Below are 23,535 nucleotides of genomic sequence, written 5' to 3'. Positions count from 1 at the left end.
CTTTGTTCTGAACTACAAATTGATTTCTAGACCACTCTACAAGTTGTTGATTATATTAATTGAACCGAGGAGTGCCAACTCGCTTTATGAGAAGTTGAAAAAGGCTCTCATTACTACACAAATTTTACAAGCCCTAGACTGGAACAAAACATTCCATGTGCATATTGATGCATTAAATTTTGTTGTTGGAGATGTTTTGTGCCAGCCTAGCGAATATAACCTTGATTATCCAATGAGCTTTGCTAGTAGATAACTCATAGATACGGAGATGAACTACTCCACAATGGAGAGGGAAGGTTTGGCCATGTTATTTGTTGTAAAGAATTTTTGCCATTATCTTTTGGCCATGCCCTTTACCTTCTTTGTAGACCATCAAGCCTTGTTTTATTTTGTCAACAAACCTTGCACTATTAGATGCATAGCTTGATGGTTACATTTGCTTTTGGAGTTTGATTTTTTTGTGGTTGTATGCAAGGGAAAGCAACACTATATGGCAGATCACATGTCCCACATACCCATAGGAGAGGCTATTGAACAAGGCAATACAGATGACCGCACACCTTTTTAGTGAGAGAGATTAATTCATAGCTGATTTGACACCTTATTGAGTTGACCACATACTCCAAATCCAAGAGCACGGACTACCAAAGAGACATATTGAGAAGGCAAGGCTAAGGAACCTTATCCTTAAGATTCAGCCTTATCAATTAATCGTGTCCAACTCTATAGGTTAGGGCAAGATGGCTGTTGCAGAGATGTGTATGTGAGCATGAAATGCATGATGTGCTAATGGAACCGCATGGTGGAATTGCTAGAGGACACTTCAATAGAGATACTATGACCCGCAAGGTGCTACAATCTTAACTATGATGGCCCACCCTATTCCGCAATGTTGCTTAATTCATAAAGCATTGTGATGAGTGTCAAAGAACTAAGGTTCTTATTCATAAGGAAAAAATAGAGTTGACCCTAGTCATAGCACACCAACCATTTGAAAAATGGGGCATTGACTTCATTGGGCCAATCAATCCCATAGCATAGTACTCCCAAGTTAAATACATCATTGTGGTAATGGACTATCTTACAAGATGTTGCCAAAGGATGTGCACAAACTCATGGTATTGATTATGAAGAGACCTTTGCTCCAATGGCTAAAATGGACACTATAAGGGATGTCATAGTAGTGGTTGTATCAAAAGGTTGGATCATGCATCAAATGGATGTTGAGAATGCCTTGAGAAGTTGTAAGAGAAAGTTTATGTGGAGCAGCCACCTAGTTATGTAAATGAGAATCATCCAGATTATGTATGCACGCTTCATAAGTCCTTGTATGGGCTAAATCAAGCACCTAGGGTATGGCATGACAAGATTGCAACATACCTTATTAGCATTGGATTTTACTTTACGTATGTGAGAGTGATGCAACTATTGTGGTCATTACTATATATGTGGATAATTTGATCATTGTGGGTGATACTGAGATAGAGATTGATAATGTGAAGGGTCTTCTCAAGGTTGAATTTGAGATAAAGGATTTGGGAGAGCTATACTATTTTCTCGGCATAGAGATAATTAGCACTCCATTGGATAGATGGTTATTATTACTCAGAGTGTATGCATTTGATATGTTGAAGAAGTATAATATGGCTGATTGCAAACCTATTTCTATACCTTTGGATGTTAATGCCAAGCTTAGTGCATATGAGGGTGACATAATTGAGGATGTCACTATGTATCGAAAGATTGTGGGCAGCCTTATCTATTTGATGATCACTAGGTCACCAAACCTAAACTACACAGTTGGTTTGGAGAGCCAATTTATGTAGCTTCCATAGAAGTCACATTTGGATCCAGTGCTACAGCACACATTACTTTATGTCAAGTCCACATTGGACTATACCTTATTCTACAGTATAGGTATACCATTAGATTTGTATGGCTACAAAAATAAAAATTAGGTTGGTAGTATTTTAGATAGGAGACCTATTAATAGTTTTATATTTTGCTTTGGAAGTGTTGGAGCTATAAGAAATAGCCAATAGTTGCCTTATCTAATATAGATGCAGAGTATAGAGGTGTTGCAATTACAACATGTGAGATAGCTTGGTTATGCAAGCTACTCGGTGATTCAAGGATGCAAGTGGATAAGAAGGTTATCATCTATTTTGATAACCTTAGTAGCATCAATTGGCTAGAAACCTAATGTATCATGCATAGACAAATACATAGAGGTCCATTACATTTCATTCAGGAGTGGGTTCTAACAAGTGATATTGACTTGGTTTATGTCAGCACAAAGGATCAAGTTGTTGACATTTTCACCGAGGCCTTGGGAGTTGAGAAGCTTCAATGCTTTAGGACTATGCTTGGAGTTCATGAGCTCATCCTGAGCTCGAGGGGGAGTGTTGAGATATCAAGCTCTACATGAGATGGCATCCACTACATGCCTTGGTGATGTAGCACAATATTATTCACTAGTGTGTTAGGTGGCTAACATGAGGATATGCTAGTGATTTTATAGTTGGACTACACCCATGTAGTCCATCCTTAGTTATGGCACATTCATTCTGTCACCTCTTCTTTCCTAGCAAGTTCACACTTAGTGACCATGTGTACATACATTGTACTACTTTCATATTAGTCATTTATCATGTTGTAGACCTAGTTCTTTTGTGTGGAAGAAGAAGAAAGAAGAAAAAGAAGAACTCGGCCCTATCTCTTTATATTCTCGAGTCTCCATTGCTTTTGTGTGTGTATTATTGGGTGCTTCACCTCTCTCCCCTCTTGCATGTATTATTGGCCAAAATCCAAACTAGTCCATGTTGCATTAGTGAAGCTCAAATGTGCCTTCAACTTTGCTATGTCGTTAGTGATGGAGGTGAAAATTATATGGATAACTTTTTTATAGAGCTCATGTTGTTACAATATTACAAACTCATACACATCTGCTTGCAATTTAAACTGGCTTATTTTGTTGTCATTGCAAAATTTTTTAGCTCATCAGTCAACTTTCTCAATGCCTCCCTTTTCTTCACTTTGTTATTAGTTCGAGTGATTGTGTTGATTAAACTACCTTCAGTTGTTCTTGGGCTTGCTAACTCTGTTGGATCTCTATTTCACATAGAGTAATCTTAGCTCTCTCGTGCTCTAACTAGATTGTCAATTTTGTTATTTGAGCATGCGATTTTTCACCGTTCTTCTTCAACTCTTTGATTCCCTATTTTTTGCTTCTAATGCCAGGTCTCCTATTGTCAATCGTGTCTAGAATTCCTCCAATTGATGCTTGGTTTTAATTAAAAACCTTTTGTAGACCTCTTATCTATCACCCAACCTAATCTCAAGCTCCTACTTTCCTTGAAGTTGTGCCATCTTATCCTATAAAGTTCTTCACATAGTAGCTCTAGGACACCAAATTCCTTGTTGCAATTAGTGCCACATTGCATCCTTAGAGTCAATAGGCATTACTTATCACCTTGCAAAGTAGTTGTGACTTCTTCTGTAGATTTTTGCTTCTCTAGAGTGGTGATCTTGTCTTGTATTACCATTAGTAGCTGTTAGATAATTTCATGATCAAGATTTTGCAAGCTCTCAATAGTGTTTTCTTTGTCTTTACTTGAGTTATCTTCCTTCTTTTCTATGATTATTGCTTATCTTTGCTCGATGATTGTGTAGTTGATCTTCTCTCTTTTTTCAATGATTGATTGCAAGAGAGCCCCATTAATATTCTCAGTATGTTCTCTCTTGACTTCCATCTTCTTTGATTCTTTCTTACTCTTCCTTTTGGAAACATAAGCTTTTGCTCATTATTCAGGAGTATCTCCTTCACATCAAAGTTTGAGGTAGGTGAACTTTCTTTGCTCTCTTCTCTACTCCTCTTCTTCTCCCATTGACTACTTTCTCCTCCACTAGAGGTTTCCTAGAGATTTGACTTCTTCTTTCCAGTTCTTCTTACTCTCTTTGCCTTATCCTAGCTTGGTATCTTTGTGCTTTTTCTTTCTATTTCTTTTGTTCCTAGATTCACTCAAGTGTGGCTACTCCTATGTAGTATCTCCTAAAGTAATGACTCTTCCTATTAGCATGACCATTCCTAGGCAAGGTGGTACATTAGCAAAGAGTCCCAATACTTTGTTCATGCACTCATAATGTTGATGAGCATTCCTTTTGACATAGAGGATCTCGCATTAGGAGCTTGAGTGAGTACTTTCTTCAACTTGACAATGGTTTCATGAACTCCTCTATCCAAAGATCATTGAGGTGTTTGGGGATCCTTGTTTTGAAAGAGTGATGTTTGTTGTAAGTAAACATGTGCTAGAAGCCATGTGGTGGAAGATTTGAGCCATTGTGAGCAATTCTTCCTCCACGATGGCATTAAATAAGAGACGTCTTATGTGATATCCAATAATTTTTTTCATTTTTGTAAGATAGTAGGAGTTCTAATTGGTCCTTATAATCCCCTTCTTTGTTTTTTACCTAAGGTGAGTTCTATGAGTTTTGGTGTCAGCATCACTCCATCAACTCTCTACTCTACCCTTGCCCAATAGGCCAATAGACTTGTTCTAGAATTAGGTTCATAGTTGCACATGAGACTTGGGCATGTAATTAAATGAGTTAGTTTGCTACACACTTTAGGATAAAGGTGTGGCCCACAACATTCAACAAGGTCTTTGGCCATGCCATTCTCATTGAGTATCTCTTCAAAATTCTGATTAGCCAAAATTTAAGATCTCCTAAGTCCCATGTGGTGGGTTGTCCATCATATTTCGTCTATGTGAAAATAATTTTATCTTTGTGTTTGGGTTCGTTGATTAGCATGGAAAATTTAGAGTTAGTCATTATGCAATTTTCAATAACAAAAGGTCATGAGAATTACGAGAACAAAAGTAATGCTTTTAGATACAAAACTTTCTTAATATAAACTCGGCATACAATTCAATGGTTCCCTCCCTCCTTCTCAATATGGCAAACTCGACATACAATTCAATGGTTCTCTCCCTCCTTCTCAATATGGTAAATAGCTTCCTACTTGTAACCTGGTTGGTTTGTTGTGTGTGCCTATATGGTAGATTGTAGGCAAGGAGAATTGTGAGAAGTGAAATTCCACCACAATGGATTTGGTCATATTGTAGGGTCTTTACATCATATTATTGTTCACAATGATGGTCATTAATCAACTATTGTTCTAGGCAAAGTCAAATTGGTGAGTCCCAACTTGTGAGGAAGGGATATTTCACTTCACACTTTTGTCAAATCTTAGCCATTTCAATAAGGTCCTTTACTTTCGAGATCGATGCCCAATTAGGGATAAGACACATAGCTTTAGTGGCTTTTCAAGAAGCGTAATGAGAATGTCCTTTTGACTTGCTTAGCTTTTGGAAAAAATGTGTTCTCTATCCTCCCATATAGTCTTCCAATGGGAGACGAGATCTATCGTCTATTCATCAACAATTCCCAGATCAATCATTTCATAGCTTGAGTGAGCATTTCGAACATGTTCTCGAGTTGGGTGAAATAGCCCGCAAACTAGAAGATTGACTTTACCAATTAGTTCTCTAGCCATTTGATAGATTTGATTGATGAATTGAAGAGGGCTTCAATCCACCTATAGTAGTTACAATTTTGTGACACTCATCAATGAAACTATAGCGGTGATTTTTGGATTGTTCTTGGCCATATGCTTATTGTTTTGAGCTTGTGTGCATTCCATGGTCCTGTTCTTCCCTTCATTTTTTGTAGGTTTTATAGATGATTTTTCTAATGTTTACTTTACAATGATGCACTTTCCGAATTCTTGGTTGGATCTCATATAGGGAAAAACTCTTGAATTTGCAAATATTTATTTGCCTTGATCGTATTCCTATGATCATCAAGATTTTTCCATTGGATTTACTCTATTGTTCTACTTTCAATACTTAAGTTTCAATAAAGATTGTAAATTATCTTGCTCTGCCCATAGTTCTTGGTTCTCGATGCTCATTGCATCATATTCATATGAATTTCTTCTCTATAGTAGATCCAACTATGAACGTTCCCAAAAATTGACCAAAGCCCCTTGGATTTTGTGCTACTTTTACAAGCAATGTTTGCTTATTATCTTCACAATTAGGTAGCATATGACTACAATATCCATGAGAAAACATATTTAATTTTAGAAATTGAATGGTTATTATAATCATGTTGACTTGACCTAACTTTGTCGATCATCTAATTTATCTAAGCTTTTCTAACTAGGAATTTACTCAACTTTGTCTTAGCATTTCTAATTAAAACTAGGGTTCCTGGGTGCTTTGCTTGGCTTATTCTCCTCCTACGTGTAATAGACTTAGTATTCAATACCTAAGTTTTGGATTTAATAAGTTCAAAGTGTCCTAGTGTTTGGTCATCCCTTAATTCCTAACTCTTAATCACTAGGAAATAATCTTATACATAATTTTATTACATAGGTTTACCCATTTAAGTGGTAAAAACGTTATCTCTAATGCTCATCTTGTCACACATAATTTATATGTATGAATTTGACTTATCTAATCTCTTCTAAGACCTTATATCGATATGTTGCTATGTCTTGCGAATGACAATCAACAAGTACTTTATCTTTTTAGATTTTCCATCTTGGGCGATGAGTCTTGATGTTATCCTATGTTGTAGGACCTACACTTTGAGGATTAGAATCCTAATATTTCCATGTTGTCTTGCTTATGTAGACCTATTTTTCCATCACTTCACCCATTGCTTCTTGCTCCTCTTCTTGTTGCCTTGGTGTCTAGCTATAGATATGGAGGAAGGGAGGGGAGTGGTGCTTGCCTATATCATGGTATCTAGCTTGTCATGTAGTGGCATGAGAAGGATAGGAAACTTTTTATCATGGGGGGTGAGGGGGAGGGCTTGTTTATGAAAAAATGGAAGAGTTTTGGTTCAAATTCTCTTATTCATCTCAAGTGAAGAGAACGATAATCTCTTTGATCATCAAAATGGGAAGGTGGGTTCGTGCCAGTGGGGGTTGGGGGATTATTTCTAATTTCCCATTTAAAAAAAAAAACATTAACTCTCTCTAAATTTCACTCACACTCACACACACGTTAGGGGCAAGGGGGAGGGGGAGGGGGAGGGCTTGTTTGTGAAAAAATGGAAGAGCTTTGGTTCAAATTCTCTTATTCATCTCAAGTGAAGAGAATGATAATCTCTTTGATCATCAAGATGGGAAGGCGGGTTTGTGCCAGTGGTTTGGAGGGGGATTGTTTTTAATTTCCCATATTGAAAAAAAAATCATTAACTCTTTCTAAATTTCACACACACACACACACACACACACACACACACACACACACATTTCCTTTTTTTAAATTGGGGGAGTCATTTGGACAACATGAGAGGAGAGAAGCCCATTATTTCATTTCTTTTTTATCCGAAAAAATGTTATTTATTAGTTTAGAGGGAGTTCATGAAGTTTAATTAATTAAAAAACGTTTTTTCATTATTATTTTTGAGGGGGACGACATGACGGTGGCCAAAAATGGTTGCCCCCCTTCCTTTTTTTTGTGCCTTTTCTTCCTTTATTAATCTTACGCCCCCCAAGTAAGGTTTTTTTTAAAACTCTTTGATTAACTATCAAGCTTGTGTTTCTGCATGGTGAGGTTTATAAAAAAGAAAGAATAAATTAGATGCTTCAAAAGAGTGGGTATATTACATTGCGATAGTTAGCATGCCCATATGACAAGACTAAATAGTTGGGTAAAGACCTCAAAGAAAGTCACATAATAAACAATTTATTAAGCTCCAAGCTTTGGTCAAAGCAATTCTCATTGGGACAATGGTAGTAATAAAAGAAAAAAAAGGAGAGAGGTGTTGCCAATAACATGAACACCCCACCTTAAGCAACAACAATAAGATACCTTTACACCTATTCCTTGTAAGAGACTTGGCCCTCATAAGCGGAAAGAGAATGAGAAATCATTGAGAGAGAGAGAGAGAGAGAGAGAGAGAGAGAGAGAGAGAGAGAGAAGAGTCATACATTATAAATGTATTGTTAATAAATTATAAAAGTAAACATTTTATATCTCAATATTTAAGATATGAATGTTTTATCACTATATTTGTAGAAAACCTCTTATAGACAAAATGTTTATAATATAAAATATTTAGAAAAATGTTCAAAATTTGATAATAAAATATATTTGACATTGATAATACACAATGATTATATAAAATGCATTTGACATAACTATAATAACATAAAATATTAATAATATGAAGAACTTTAGTTAATGTATTGTACTATAGTCGCAATATCAAAATCAAGCATTCACATTATTTTATTAAAAATAAATGTTTTTAAAAGATCATAAAGCATGTAATGAGTATATTAAATATAAGGTTTAATATAAAATAATTTTTTATTAAAATTTATATACACTTTAAAAATTATTCATTATCATGTGATATTGACATAATATTATAACTAAGATGTATAATATTACTAAATAGTGACTTTTTGATACTAGAATGTTAACATCTTATAATATTAATAGATATAATTTTTATTTATTTAAAAATTTATAATATCAAATTTATTAAATAATTTATCCTAAGAGGAAAGAGAATGAGAAATGTGTATATGATTAAATCTCTCATATTCACAAAATGAGTGTAGCTCAATTTGTTAAGTTGTGTGGTGACCCAAAGGTGTTAGATTCAACTCCTACATTGCACATGATCATTTAGTATAGATGTATAAAAAAGGGAGATTGACCTAGGTCTATGGGTTAATAAAATAAGTGGCTTACAGCTAGGGTAGCCACTTGATTAGGGGAAAAAAAAAAGAACATCTTATATTATAAATTATTATAATATTATTAAAAATAATATATCTAATATTATATATATAATATCACTATATGTATATAAAAGCATTTAATTATAAATATTATATAATATTGGTATTTTATATTATTAAGACTTTTTATGATCATGTTTGTATCAAGTATCTTATAGATATTTTTATAATATAGAATATTGTGTTTTATATGTTACAAAATTTAAAAAAACTATTCATAGATAGTATCAAATTGTTTATATTTGATTAATATAATAAAGTGTAGAATGAATTTATCAAGAAAAATATTTATATTATATTATATTATTTATTAAATGCTTTATACATTATAAAAATGATTTATAATTAGATAATAGTATATGTGTAATATTACTAATGTACTTTTTAAATAATGTATTGCTAACGCTTTATGTTAAGGATAAACATAAATTTTATTTATTGATAAATACAACACTTTATAATAAATATTAACATTTTAATACTATAGTCTACAATGTGAATGTTCTATTTTACTATTATATGAAATTATCTTCTAGATTAATATTGGTAAGAAGATGAAGAACTTCCACAAGGATAGAGGGCCAACGTTCACTTCTAGTGAGTTATATTTTCAAGTGAGTAGTATTTTTGTATCAAGCTCTCAATCAAGGTCTCCTTGCATGCCATGCACTCCATGTACGAAATCTTAGGTGCAAAGTTAGTTTCTTGTATATGTCCAAGTGTTCTTGCTTTTACTTATAATTCTCATCAAAGTTTTCAACACTAACTTTAATTGAGTCTCTATGCTCATCCATAGTTGGAATGTACTACAAAGTTGCTTGAGGGGGGCCATTACGTTGGACCTTTAGTTCTTTAATCTTTAAATTTTCCTCTTCTAGTGTAGCAACTATAGTGTCTAGTGATATTTGTATTTGGGCCTACTTCAAGTTGAGTCTTTTCCTTGAATCACATAATTTAGCTAGGTTTCCTAATAATCTAACTCTTCATGGGCTTTTAAAAGCTTTGATGGTCTTACTAAGCTTGTTGGATAGCCTTGGTATTGTTTTGCTAGAATGGAGATTGCAATGGGTTCAATGGTTGGAGGAGTGACCAAGCTTTCTAGTTTTCTTCTCTTGGGGAAGTCCTACTCATTACTATGCTCTACTACCTCTCTACTTTATCCTAGTTTCTTTATGCTAATTAACTATTCCTTATGCTTGAACTAATCTTCTATGTTAGATAAAGCATGTAGATCATCCATAGATGCATTAACAATCTCGGTCAATTCAGATGATTGGTATATTCTTCTGTCTTTAAGCTAACTCATTGAGCTTGAGCATGGTTGGGCACCACATTGAGCTAGTAGGATTTGATTTTTGAGGTTTGGATATTTTCTATCAAGAAGTCCTCCATGACATATTAGTGAGAAAAAAGTTGACTCATGGTGCGGGGTTAAACTGTAAGCAAAAAATAAGTGCCATACAAAGTACATTTTCAAAAGCTCCACCAAAGTGCTACCCCACAATATAATCTAAACATGTGAGTGGGGATTAGAGGAAATGTACTTATGAATTAATCTTAGGAAAAGGTTTTAGAAGTAGTGGGCCTTTTATGCAGTTTTTCCATATGATGATTTTTCTTTTTACAAATGAGAAAGATGAGAATTATGGTTGCAAAAGATGTGTGGATATGCAAGCTAAGAAAAAGGAAAAATGCGACCCTCTACAAGAAGAGATGAAAATAGATAGTCAAATAGCAATGTTCAACCTTGAGACTTCTTATTGCATTGAAATGAAGAGAAGAGTTGAAAAAATATGGAGCTTGGATCCCAATTAGTAATGGATTTTCCTTACTATAATGTTTGAACCTTTTTGAGACACCCAATCTTGAAGCTAGAACAAAGGATGCCTCTTTGTTTCCTTTCATGTTGGTCTTTGATAGTCACTGGTTGTGATTGCTTCATTGATGAGTTGCCTCAATGTATAGTTAGTAGTTGGACTACAATACTTCTTAGTTGGTGACATAGAAATGGAGTTCACTTCTAAGCATGCAGTAGGAAAGACTTATGCTCATTTGCTAATGGATGCATGAGACATGGAACTATTCTAGATTTCTTCAATGAGGGTAGAATTAATCTCTTTTCCATATCCTTAAATAGACTTAAACTTGGCCCATGGAGGCCACACGCAATGTTGAATGTAATTTATAAATTCATCGCTAAGGCTTTGGCTCTACTAATTAAGTCCATTCTACCCAAGGTGTTGCATAGATCATAGTACAACCTTATACATGGGAGGATATTTCATGATGTTGTGTTGAACTTGATGATATCAATGGAGTATGCATTGCAAAGGAGAGGCCAATTTGTTCTACTCAATATGGATTTGGACAAAGCATATGATCATTTAAGGTGGGATTTCTTACTAGAAGTAATGTCAAAATTGGGCTTTGGTACAGTTTTGTAACATGGTCAAAGTACATTTTATTGGTGCCAATGCAAAACTTGCAAGTCAAAAGATTAGTGCTTTAGGTAGCACCACTTCTCTTTCACCATTATTGTCGACTCGCTTCTAAAGATGATAGATTGGGAGATGGAGAGTTAGTTGATCTATGGTCTTCCATCACTTAGCTATTTGTAGATGATAATTCCAATATGCTAAAAGTTGAAATTGATAGAGGTTTATGCGAGTTTACAAAGGCAGCCAAAACTAAAATCTTATATATAGGCTTGGATGATTTGCCTAATTGGATTTCTAAAGATTATAGGTTGGGAGATGGAGAGTTAGTTGGATCTATGGTCTTCCATCACTTAGCTATTTGTAGATGATAATTCCAATATGCTAAAAGTTAAAATTGATAGAGGTTTATGCGAGTTTGCAAAGGCATCATGTCCCAAAATGAAAATCTTGTATATAGGCTTGGATGATTTACTTGATTGGATTTCATTGTTTGGATTTAAGGTAATGCAAATGGGCAAGGTATTCAAATACCTTAGGGCTCCATTGGGTTTAGGCATTTTGGCATAACAAAAAACTTAGTGGTTGTTGGAAAAGTTGAAAGCAAGATCGAAAAATAGGGTAGGTTTGTAGTCGTAGACAAAATCCTAACCCCAACCACCATATGTATGTGGGAATTTGTAGCCCTTTTAGTAAAACCCAATGGGTTGGAATGGAGGGACTACTTAGAGATTTCTTATGGAGAAATGGGGACACTATCAAATGGCACTTGAGTGTATGGGAGACTATCAACACACCCAAGTAAAAAGGAGGGTTTGGATTGGAACAATTGGATCTCAAAGCTATTGCTTGATATTCAAGCTCCTTGTGAGGATAGATTCTAATGAACCTTAGGAAACTATCACAAAGGAATCCCTTTAACAAACTACACTTCAAGGGAAAGGATTTGCAAAATCTCACTTGGGAGGACAAAATAGTGGTCATCTCACTAAAGATCAAATTGGAAAGTAGTATATCTACTTAAGGATTGGTGAATGCATGGAAAATTGTCATCGAAGACCTATGTTGGAAAGAAGTCCCTAGCAAGAAAGGAGATCAAGCTCTTCTTCGAGGAATATGGATGTTATGGACTTATTGTATCTACAATATTTAGTAGATTTCACTATGAAAATAAGACAATTTACTTATTTTTGTGGATTTTGTCCATTTATTGCATGATCCATAACTTGTTACATGAATGTGTACATGTGACACTGGTTGCATTATGCTTGGTAGATAGATGGAAGAACACCAACATGCTTTGTGTTGTGTTAAGCAAAATATTAGGTAAATTTAAGAAAAATAATATTTTTAAAAAATTATCGAGTATAAATCATATTTGGATAAATCTATACAGCAAGCATGATATATAATAATATGTGTGTATATGATATCATATATGATTAAAACTATTAGTAATTTGTGGATTATAAGCTCGAGATTTTTTAGTGGTAACTTTAATTAAATTATTGATCTTTAATATTATAAATTTATTTGATTTAATATATTTAAATAAATAATATCAAAATGTTAGATTTAAGATATGTTGTTATCAAAACAAGCTTTTTTTATAGAATGCTTTGATATTTTCTTCATATGATTTGTTTTTTAGAAAGCTTTCCTAGCATTCTTTATAAAAACAATAGGATCAAACACAAAGCAGACTAGTGGCTATCTTTCCACCAGTTTTACCCTCTTTCCAAGCTGGTCTTTGCTCATGTCATTTTGATTAAGTAGCACTTTTTCTAATAATTTCTTTGAAAGGACAACTTTCTTGCAGACTATACTTTGCAAAAGTAGAACATCATAGCACAAAGCATTAAGAAAGCCTTACAACTTAAATATGAAAGCTCGATGAAAAATAGAGCAAACCATTTAGTAGAAAGCTTGAAGGAAGTCTTACAAGTTGAATATCAAAGCTTGGTGGAAAATAGAGTAAACCATCCTTGGATGAAGATATGAACTGAGACATCAACTATCCATTTCCCTTTGCAAGATGGAAATTGCACAAATAGTTCTAATGCCTAGATTATTCAGCACACACAATTCTTTGCAGCAACTATAATAAGCTACAAGAAATCTCTTAACACGCAAAACTTTGTATTTTGATTTATTTTAGTATTTTCTTTGCAATTAGATATTTAATGTAAATAGCTATGTAAATCAATATTTTATAATGGAGGATAACAAACCGCGGCTTTTGTGCATGGGGGAGGTTGGGCCCAATCGTGTGTTTTCTCTTATCCTTTCTAATTTTTTAACTTATTCAAATTCTTTTATGCTTAATTAAGTTGAATATATCTAAGATCTCAAATGCTAGATTTGCCACCTAGTCTGCTTCACACCAATGGATTTATGTAGGAGGGTACAAGGATGAATTTTGTCTAATGAAGGTCAACCCTAAGCTCTTAGAGTCCATCTTAGACAAAGGCATCATAAGGTGGATCGATATATGGGATTTAGCAAGTAGAGAATTCTTGGCTATTGAGGAGATTGTCAATAAACTTGACCTTTCCGACAAACAAAAAATATGATGGTAAAGACACTATAAAAGAAGACAAATTTGTGGCCACCCGCCCTATTTGTTGCCCAAGGTAATCTATGGAACGCCTTAGTGAACTACAAAGGGAAACCAACATGCAAAATGAAGAAGAAGGAAAACTTCTTCCCTCTCGCCAATGATCTCTTCTTGAAGGTCTAATATGCTTGCAAAAGTAAATATCCATCAACTCATCTGTGCACCTAGAAAAAGAGGACTAAAAGCATATATACCAAGTACCAACTTGAATTTCATGTTCAGGAAAATTATCATAAATAAATCACCTACCAAGGATAGACTTGTGTAGCTAAAGTTGTTGTAAGCATATGTAATTAATACATATTATTATTATATTGCAATTAAAAGAAGAGAGTCTAGTCTTCCAATCTCTTCACAAAGATATTCAAGTTTTAGATAGCCCTTCAAATTAAAAATTTAGGCTATGTCCTTCACATTCTAACATTGACACATATAGATATATTGATATACAGATATAACTATACATAACTAAATCAATTATGACATATAAAATAGACTAAATCTTAAGAAGAAAAGGTTAGTTGGGCTTTGTATGTAATGCGTATACAGATATTGAGATCTCATATATAATGTTTATATGTAAAGAAGACTACTAGTGATTTCAACTTGGCAATCTTGCTTTTGATAATGCTGGTATCGCACCTATTCTTGACTGAGGGCAATACAATTTGTGGTCTGGTAAATGTACAAGCTTAAATAAGAAGAAGGAGGGGTCATTTCTATTTTCTCATTATGTCTTGTGTATGTTATGAGCAAGGGGGTTAAATACCATCCCTTTACATGTGCCACGATGACCCTTTACACCATCTCTTTACAGATGCCCTAATGATTCACGCTCGCACAAGTCCTAATGCGGAGCGGTAGCGGTGTATTTATCGAAGATGGACAAAATCTTATAAAAAGTATTTTAAATAAAATGAAAAAAACAAAAAAAAGAGTCGGCTGGGGACCTTGGTGTATAGAATGCGTGTAAGTACATATACGAGGAGTAAAGGCTAGTGGGCCTATAAGAACAAACACCTGGACTGATTCCAACGTGGCTTATGTAATCCGCAGTTGTGTTGTTCGATCGGCGACGGTGAAGGCTAACAATGGCATCGTCATCATCAGCCCTTTCGCGAGCCTGGAGGCGATGGCCAGCAGTCGTAAGGGCACAGACTGCAGTGGCGCGATCCAGCCGGCGAGGAGCGGGGACTATCAGAGGCTCTGCCATATCCTCCTTTCCAGAGCGCTTTCTCTTGAGACCCCCATGCTTTCGCAGCTTCACCACATTGGATCACGGACTCAATGTCTTAGACTATCCCGTCGATGCCTCCTCCTACACGCAGAACTACGAAGCCATGGATAGCTTGCTCTCGGAGCTGCGCGGCCATGTCGGCAAGGTTCCTCTTTCATCCCAGCCTCTGTTACAATGGTTATTTTTGTGTATCCCTCTTTCTTTCGTTCTTCATTGCGAGTTTGGTAGCTTCAGTGCTCATAAAAAAAAAGAAGAAGGTCGATTGCAGGAATTTTTAACTCAGATTGCAGGAATTTTTAACTCAGATTACATATATTTGTCATTTTATAGCTGGAAATTTTGCAAAGTTAAAGGTTTTTTAAGTTTCACACACACACACACACACACACACACACACACACACACACACACACACACACACACACACACACACACGTATTCATGTTTACAATTCATTTTACAATTAACCTTGGTTTTTCATAAACCTCCTTCAGGTCCTCGCAGGAGGCGGTGCCAAAGCTGTGGAGAGGCACAAAGCCAGAAATAAGTTCCTACCGCGAGAGCGCATCAACAAACTTCTAGATCCTAATTCTCCATTTCTAGAGTTTTCACAGGTACACCATTTTTGAAGCAAATACAAAATCCTTTAACTCAAATTTCTAGAGTGAAATTTGAATCAAATTACATGTATTTGTCATTTTAAAAACTGAAAATTTTAAAAAATTCAAGGGTTTAAAGTTTCTTCTTCAAAATTTGAAGGTTTTTGAAGAATTTGCAATTCATTTTACATTAAACTTAGGGCTTTAATGAACACTAGGTATGCATGAGAATTTGCTAAATATTGTTTTGACATACACAAATTTGTCTAATCTAACACCAAGAAGAAATTTAGAACTTTTAACAAGAGCATATTGCATTGAGCATTGCCCTTTTTTGGATCCTAGCACTCCTTTAATTCCAAAAAGCAAGGGTTACTTTTTCTCTCTCTATTCCTAAAAGCGAGGACTACTTTTCTCTCTCTAAAGGCAAATTTTTAAATTCACGGTTCACAATGTCACCATACCGTTGTATAAGCACATGCCCAAGGTAATTGCGAAATGTTTCACCCTTGAAATGTTGTATTTCACCTTGAAACGTTTCACCTTTGGGCAAGTCCCAAGTGAAACGCCAAGTGAAATGGTTGAATAATATATATGAGATAGTTTTTTAGAAATGACGATTTGCAACTTACACATTTATACCATGTGAATCCTTTCATGTCAACAAATGATGTCTATCATATATGCAGAGTGTCTAAAAACTCTCAAGAAAGCAAGAAAAAACAATAATTTTCCATTTAAAAATTGTGTTTCAATTAGCCGTTTCACTCAGGGCGTTTCGCGTTTTAGTGAAACGTTACAAACATTTCAATGTTTTGTGTTTCAGTGCAATGGGTTCACGATTACTATGCATATGCCGTATAACAATGGCAAAATTAAGTACTTTGGAAGAGGTAATTTTCCTTGTCAGTCTTTTTCATTTGAACTAGCAAATGAATGGGTCTTTTCCCAAACCTTGGTTGTTATATTATTGAATTCCCTAATTTTTTTGCCAAGAGTGTGAGATGCCTGGATAAGAGAGAACTATGTATATTACATTTTTGAATCTCCTAATATTTTGCTAAGAGTGTGAGAGGTATGGATGAGAGACAAAACCAAGGAAGAGAATGAGATTACAAGGTATGAGAATGGAGGAGTAAAGCCATGAGGGTTCCTTAGCTAGGCTAGACTATCTCGAGTTTTGTGGGTACTCCATAAAATTGTAAAAATTTTGACTTTGTATAGAAGCTTATGTAAAATTTTGTAGTATCTATTTTGACTTTTGAGACTTGTTGACATACTCAAATTACAAAGACCTTGGAGATTCTATGAAGATCATAAACAACTTTCCTTGTCCAAAATTGGAAGACAACCTTCTAAAAGCACATTTTGATTAGTACATGCATTTTTAGTGGCTTAACACTTGCCATGCCAATGAATGTTAGGTTAGCACTGTCATGTCATCAACACATAAATAGCTCCCAAAACTCTTATCTCTATTATTATAATAGTTCAATATAAATGGATTCCCATGTAATATTTCAACATAAATGAATCCCCAACTTGATCTCTATTATTATGCCTCCCCATTAACTACATTTGACCAACTGGTTGCTTCTACGATTGCTTTTTGAAACTGTTGGTTTAGGGAGTTAAGCAACTATGTATTGGTTCTACAATACCAACCAATAAACATAGATCATGGATGTCCGAATAGTAGATGTATTGGCAGCTGCAGTGCCATGGGTGAATTCAGTAAATATCACCATGTGACTTCTAGATCTATAGAGTGTGTTTGTGACAAGGGAGTGGAAGAATCACATCTTGAGTATTAGGTAATATTGCACTTGAATGAGCTCATTCAATGGGTTTTTGTAACCGAAACGACATTCTGTGGTGGCAACTCACAAAGTCTTCCAAGGCTTGCAAGGTGGCATCTTTTCTTAAGGGTAATGCTATAAAATGATGGTCTACTTTACTACATCTAGGTATAGCTCCAAATGCTTGGGTAAAAATTCAAGCAAGTTTTCTCTTTTGTTTTGCTCACGACGTCTTTTGAGATAGATTTTATGACGATATGCTAGATGCTAAGGAGTGTGCCAACTTGGAATGGCTATCACAAACTGTACCGCATCCTCTTGTTGTTGCTCAAAAACAAGTGACTGTTCCTCTCCTCACTTTTATTCATTGATTACTCTTGAGGGGAGTCAAGATAATCCATCTTTTCTTCACTGTTTGACATGTTGGATCTATCTTCTCTATTACCCAAATGGAAAGTTTATGGTTATCCTGTATGAAACTTCCCTCCAGTAAATCAAAGGATAGCAGAACTTTAATTGTCACTCAGATTCAGCATTTAAATAGAATATAAACCAAAGAATAGACGGGGCTAGAATGGTGCAAGTATTTGGAGCTATATACAAATGTAGTAAAGTAGACCACCATTTATAGCATAACCCTTAAGAAAAGACACCACCATGTGAATCTTGGAAGACTTTGTGAAGTTGGCTCTAGAGAAGGATGCACGAAAATACTGCAAGAATGGGAGGACCTTCAACTTGTCTGTTGGACCACTAAAAGTCTTGAACCTCATGGACTATCCACCTTCTTTATGGTCCTTTAGCTTTCCTTTAGGAGACAAATTATTATAAGGAAGAGGCTTCAAAGATATTTTCAAATGGATGCTCTAGCATTTTGTGCATCTTTTTTGTACCTATGTCTAGATATCCATACATGATTGTACGAGTCTTTGGACTGCATGCTTGCTTGCATCCTCCCTACATCCCAAATTGCTCTCCAATGGCACAAGCTCTTGCCTCCCAGAGGAGCATCTCCCTAAGGCTAGCCTCTACCCATGGTTTGAGTGACCAAATCTCCACCAAAGTAACTAGATATTGTGGATCTAGAACGGCTATGGATTTGCACTTGAAGTTTTCTTCTTCTTCTTGTGTTCAGCTCAAGGCTTGAAGGCAGCAAGAAACATTTATCTTTGAATAGGTCTACAAGCACATCTAGAACTCCACTCCCATGAGCCTCAAATGTAATACCATCCTTTCCATGAATGGCTTACATGACAAACCTCTTTCGCACAAAATGATCGATTTTTTATAAAAATCATACGATTGCTGTACCTAGAATATATGGGCTGATTATTCTAGGTACAATAATTGTATCATTTTTATGTTCCAATGTTTATGTGCTCGATTCTGAACACATGGACATTGGAGCATGGACAAGTTAGTAGAGCGGTAGAAACATGAATTGCAGAAAATTTGGAACAACAAGCTTTTCTAAAGTGAGAGAGTTCTTTCTTTATAGTTTGGGAATCGCTAGCCTAAAGGAGAATGAATCTCAAATGAAAATGAGATTGTGTCCCATTTACTCCGGAATTTTATGACACAAAAATAAAATTTCTGTACAACTGGCCTCTAGTTTTTGAGAAAATTGGTTTCTCAGCAACATTTTGGGGTCTTTAAAAATTCATGAAATGGTCAGCTAGAGGACTAGGTGCTTTAAATTTAAAAAAAAAAAACATGGGCATGATACTGAGTACATTGCACATTGTGGATACACCAAAAACATAAGCTACTTGACTTGTGAGCATTTGTCATGTAGTAGTCATAACTTCATCACCATACAATTGTTATATGCATATAGACAGTAGACTCATTACTGTGATGAAGTACATCTTTTTTAGCATTGCCCTTTAGGGCATATGCTTATACAATGGTGCGGTGACAAGGTGGTATGGGTCCCAAAAAAATTACTCACTGTTAACTTGAGTTAAGTGGTCCTCTAAGCCTTGAAATGTGTGGATATCTTGCTTTTCCAAAAAGGAGCTTATTTTAGAAATTTAAAAAGAAACAAGGGGTTCTCTCTCTCTCTCTGTCTCTCACACACACACACACATCAAACCTCCGTTTTTTCATGCACATTGACTCCAATTCGAAGATGGAGTGCCTCCTCACTATTGTAGTAGCTCGTTGCTTCTGCTTACGTAGCTAACCTCTAGCATCTGAGGAGGATGAGAAAGGAAGGAAAAAGAAAGAACCGTAGGCTGTGCCATCGTTAGAGGTCCAGGCAAATTTCATGGCAAGAAGACCATCAAAAAAGCAGCTCAAGGAAGTGGTTGTCAAGAGCACACTCCTTCAGATGGGCCCTTTCAATGCGAAGGATGCACTTGAAAACAGCCTTCTCGAATGCTACTAGAGTTTGCAGTCTCAGCTTACCCCCCTATCAACCTCTGTCTTGCAGAACATTGCAAACATAGCTACATTGAATAGAGCATTGATATATGCCGTTTTCACTCAACCTCGGGCATCGCAGTCCCTCTTCAAGCATCTTACAACGCCAACAACACACGGTTATGCTCTCTTTGTGTCCATTCTTATCCTGCTTGTGAATGAATCACATTTGAAGTTGTATGACCACTCTCGCATCCAGCTACTGTGTCTTATTAGACAGCCGATCAGTTTCTCTGTTGCTAATGTGGAAATTTGTGCCTTTGTTTGCTGTGGTGCATTGTCAGAGGTAACCTGAGCCAATTGAATTTGTGGCTTTCTATTCAAATGTTGGATATATTGTGAAGCACTTACAGCTGGATAGTGGGCAATTTCAGTCTCTTAATGTTTGCACTTTTCACCTACCTACGGCTCTTACCAGACCATTTCATGACAAGGGACCTTGCACTACATGACTTGAGGTAGGAAGAGGGGTCTTTTTCTGCAAAAATGCTTAGAGAACATCTCCAGGACTGCCTCTAATAGGCTGTCGTCTCATATAGGGTGTAGCTTTCATCCCTGAGTTCAAGTCCATTTTGAAAGATCTGCTATTAAATCCTTCTGCTTTCCGTGTGCCAGAATTTGCAGACATAAAACAATTATACACTGTTCGCACATCCAGTTGGTATATAACTTCTCACTTAACCCCTTAGATGGAGGCACAGATCAGGTTTCTACCCACATTTTTCCGCTTGGGGAATCAGAGGTCTTATCAGTCATGGTTTGACCAACGGTTCTTGTCAATGCCAGGTAGCAAGACTTTGGTGCGTGATTTGATTCACTGCATATGTTGTTCCCATCATCCATCTAACCAAATCCTTCAATCTGACATTGTACCAAGCTGGGCAGTAGTAGGGTGGTTGCTGCAGTGTTGTAAAAGACATCATGTTTGGGCAAATGCAAAGCTGACATTGTTTTATGACCAGCTATTTTTTAGAACTAAGACAGATAACATACTGAATATTGAGCTTGCATACTGTTCATGGTGTATTCAATTCCAAAGTATATGGATATTACACACTTTGTATTAGAATTTCTGTTTCTCTGCATCGACAACTATGACCCTTGTAAAAAGGACTTGATTTGCATGGTGTGACAGCATTTGGTATGCAAAGGAGTTGTATGGTCCTTGGAACCTCTTTCATCCAGCCCATATGTTGCCTCTTGGCTAATGGAAAAGATTACCAACTATTTTCCAACATACTAAAAAGCAGACACTTTCAAGGCTGCAAAGGATGCTCCATTTGAAAGTGTTAATCACTGTGTTTCTCCGGACAAAAAAGGTAGTTCATTCAAATTTGAGAAAGAATTTTCGAGCAAAACTAATGATGTTCAAGGTCTAAATGAGATTGTCATAGCTAAGCAGAAGCAGCAAATAGTAGGTTGAAAGTTTGCAAACCAATTGGACTACAATAATTCAGTCCAACCACCATCTTCTGAGAAAAGGAGTGTCAAGGTGGTAACAGTTGAAGATCTTTTGAGATTATTGAGCAGGCCTCAACATGAGGCTGTCAATGTGCTAGAAAAGCTATTGAAATCAATAGCATCATCAAGATGGATAGCAAATCTCCAACTTCAAATGAAACCAGTTCTACTATTCTAGCTAATTGTGATGAGAGGAAAATCATGGACTTCATTTGCCAATTCTCTGATATTTTGAAAGAAAGTGGCCATGGTTTATTTATGTCACTATCTGGCTTTTCAATGCATTGCCTTGAAGCCGATCAAGTAAATTCATTGATATCTGCTGTCCTTAGAATGTACCTATAGTCATAGCATCTGTTACTATTGAAAATACTCTCATTCTGGGACAAAAAGGGGGTCGGCAATTGGTGCTCATATTCTTTGTTACCTGTCCAGGCTTGTGGAGGACTTTGATGCTTTGATAGCGTCGGTGCCTCCAAGTTGTAGTAGCCAGGAGGATACAAATGCAGGAGTCGGGGTAGGAATGACCCCTTATGTGAGTAGTTGATCATAGGCATTTCTACAGCAAGGGACTGCAGCATATGCTGTGTCTTGCCATTTAGGTCTTGAGGAGGTATCCAATGAAAAATCGGGAGAAATAGTTTTGATCAACTCAGATCTAAAGGCCAATATCTAAGCTTGTTTCCAGTCAACCTGTAAGAGGTTCTTTCAAAGCTTACAAGGGCTATCTTAAGTGTGTTTCAGAAATATCATTGCATTGCACTCAGGGTATTAACTGAACTGAAGCTTGGAGTTCTGGAGAATGCAACCAAAGTAGTGGAACTCTACATTTGGCAGCCAAAGTTGAAAGTGAAAATGAGCTGGTTACGGTGCGAGGGAGAGAACAAATGCTTAAATTGCTACTATTTGTTTTCTACTAGAGTTATTCAAAATTGAATGTAAACTGTCTCAATGAGGCTTCAGTCTTTGTTCAAATTTTGGTGTCATCAGAAGGCTCACTTCAGTGGGATTGCTATTAGCAGCAAGCTTTATGGCAATTGCTTATTGCAGAGTTGCAAGCTGTTGTGCCTACCTTTACTGCAGACTTTGTGAAAGCTTGTGCCGTCTTCCTGAAATCTTAACTGCATTTTGATGCAATATTTGGTCTCCTCCTCTTCCTTAAATTGCAGTGGCTCACACTGTACCTAGTGATGACAATGCTATTTCTTCCCCAAGGTTTTGGAAGGCTAGGTCCTGCAGCATTTGCAACTTGGATATCATTGGATGTAAGAAAGTTATCTGCTTGCTTAAACACTTTGATTCTATTTAACTTAGAGGTATGAGATAAATCGGATAAGCAGTTCCTCTCAGATGAGAAGACTTCATGTGTCTCCTTTAAAATTTCAAACCTAGAGGGCTTCTTAAAAGCAAGAAGTTGGATGGATCAAGCCAAGAAAGTAGAAGCTTTTACAAATAAAGGTGCTTCTTGATGCATGTAGATGTGCCAAAAACTTAAATAGAGAATGACATTGCAGAAGAGCCATAATTTACAGGTGCAAGTTGAGTGGAAGATTTTCTTGCTGATTTCTTTCCAAAACACTATCTGTGGCATTTCAAGTCCTGTGGTTGTATTGCAGATAGGGACTGGAATTGGTTGTATAGGAGGAACTTGAGATACATTAAGAGAGACATCAATGTCATAATTGCCTTGCTCTAGTGCCATTGTGGTGCTTTTTCTATTACTTCAAAATTTTAAGCTAAGGAGCTCAATAACTGCTCTTGGAAGATGAGAGAGTATATTTGTAAGGTTTACATAGACTAGGTCTCTTGGAGTCATATTCTTAATTCATGAAGTTCATCTTCTTTTGGATGATGGTAGTCCACTACTAAGTGTCTACAAATGGAAACAAGGGGAACATACATGGGACCAAAAAGGCTTTTATGGAGGACACTCAGCACATCATCTTTGCGTCTAGCAATGGCATTTTGTCATTCAGCCAATGGGCATATGTTTTTGTCCTGCTATGATACTATATATGGTGTAATATGAAGAGATTTTTGTTGAGGCATCCATTATGATGACTTACCTATACAGCTAGATACATGCATGATCTGTGTGTGTGCATGTGGGATGATAGTGAACCAAAAAGGACA

The 23,535-nt window shown here is 36.0% G+C and overlaps 1 protein-coding gene across 2 annotated transcripts in view; it reads left to right on the top strand.

The window, feature by feature from the left end:
* Nucleotides 1-14,900: 14,900 nt before the first annotated feature.
* Nucleotides 14,901-23,535, top strand: part of MCCB (3-methylcrotonyl-CoA carboxylase) — a 30,987-nt gene continuing 22,352 nt past the window's right edge. The window contains exons 1-2 of one of the 2 annotated variants that reach the window (XM_087696866.1): nt 14,901-15,264; nt 15,614-15,733. In XM_087696866.1, coding sequence (XP_087552992.1) covers nt 14,974-15,264; nt 15,614-15,733 — 411 coding nt within the window. In that variant the 5' untranslated portion in view covers nt 14,901-14,973. Of the gene's footprint in view, nt 15,265-15,613; nt 15,734-23,535 lie in introns of those variants that run through there. The other variant, XM_087696869.1, reaches the window with a different exon arrangement.

Source organism: Lygodium microphyllum, chromosome 2, assembly GCF_053477565.2.
Source record: "Lygodium microphyllum isolate KBCC chromosome 2, Lygodium_microphyllum_v1.1.10, whole genome shotgun sequence".
Lineage (NCBI taxonomy): Eukaryota > Viridiplantae > Streptophyta > Polypodiopsida > Schizaeales > Lygodiaceae > Lygodium > Lygodium microphyllum.
Note: the sequence above shows the minus strand (reverse complement) of the source record. Positions and strands in the feature narration are given on the sequence as shown.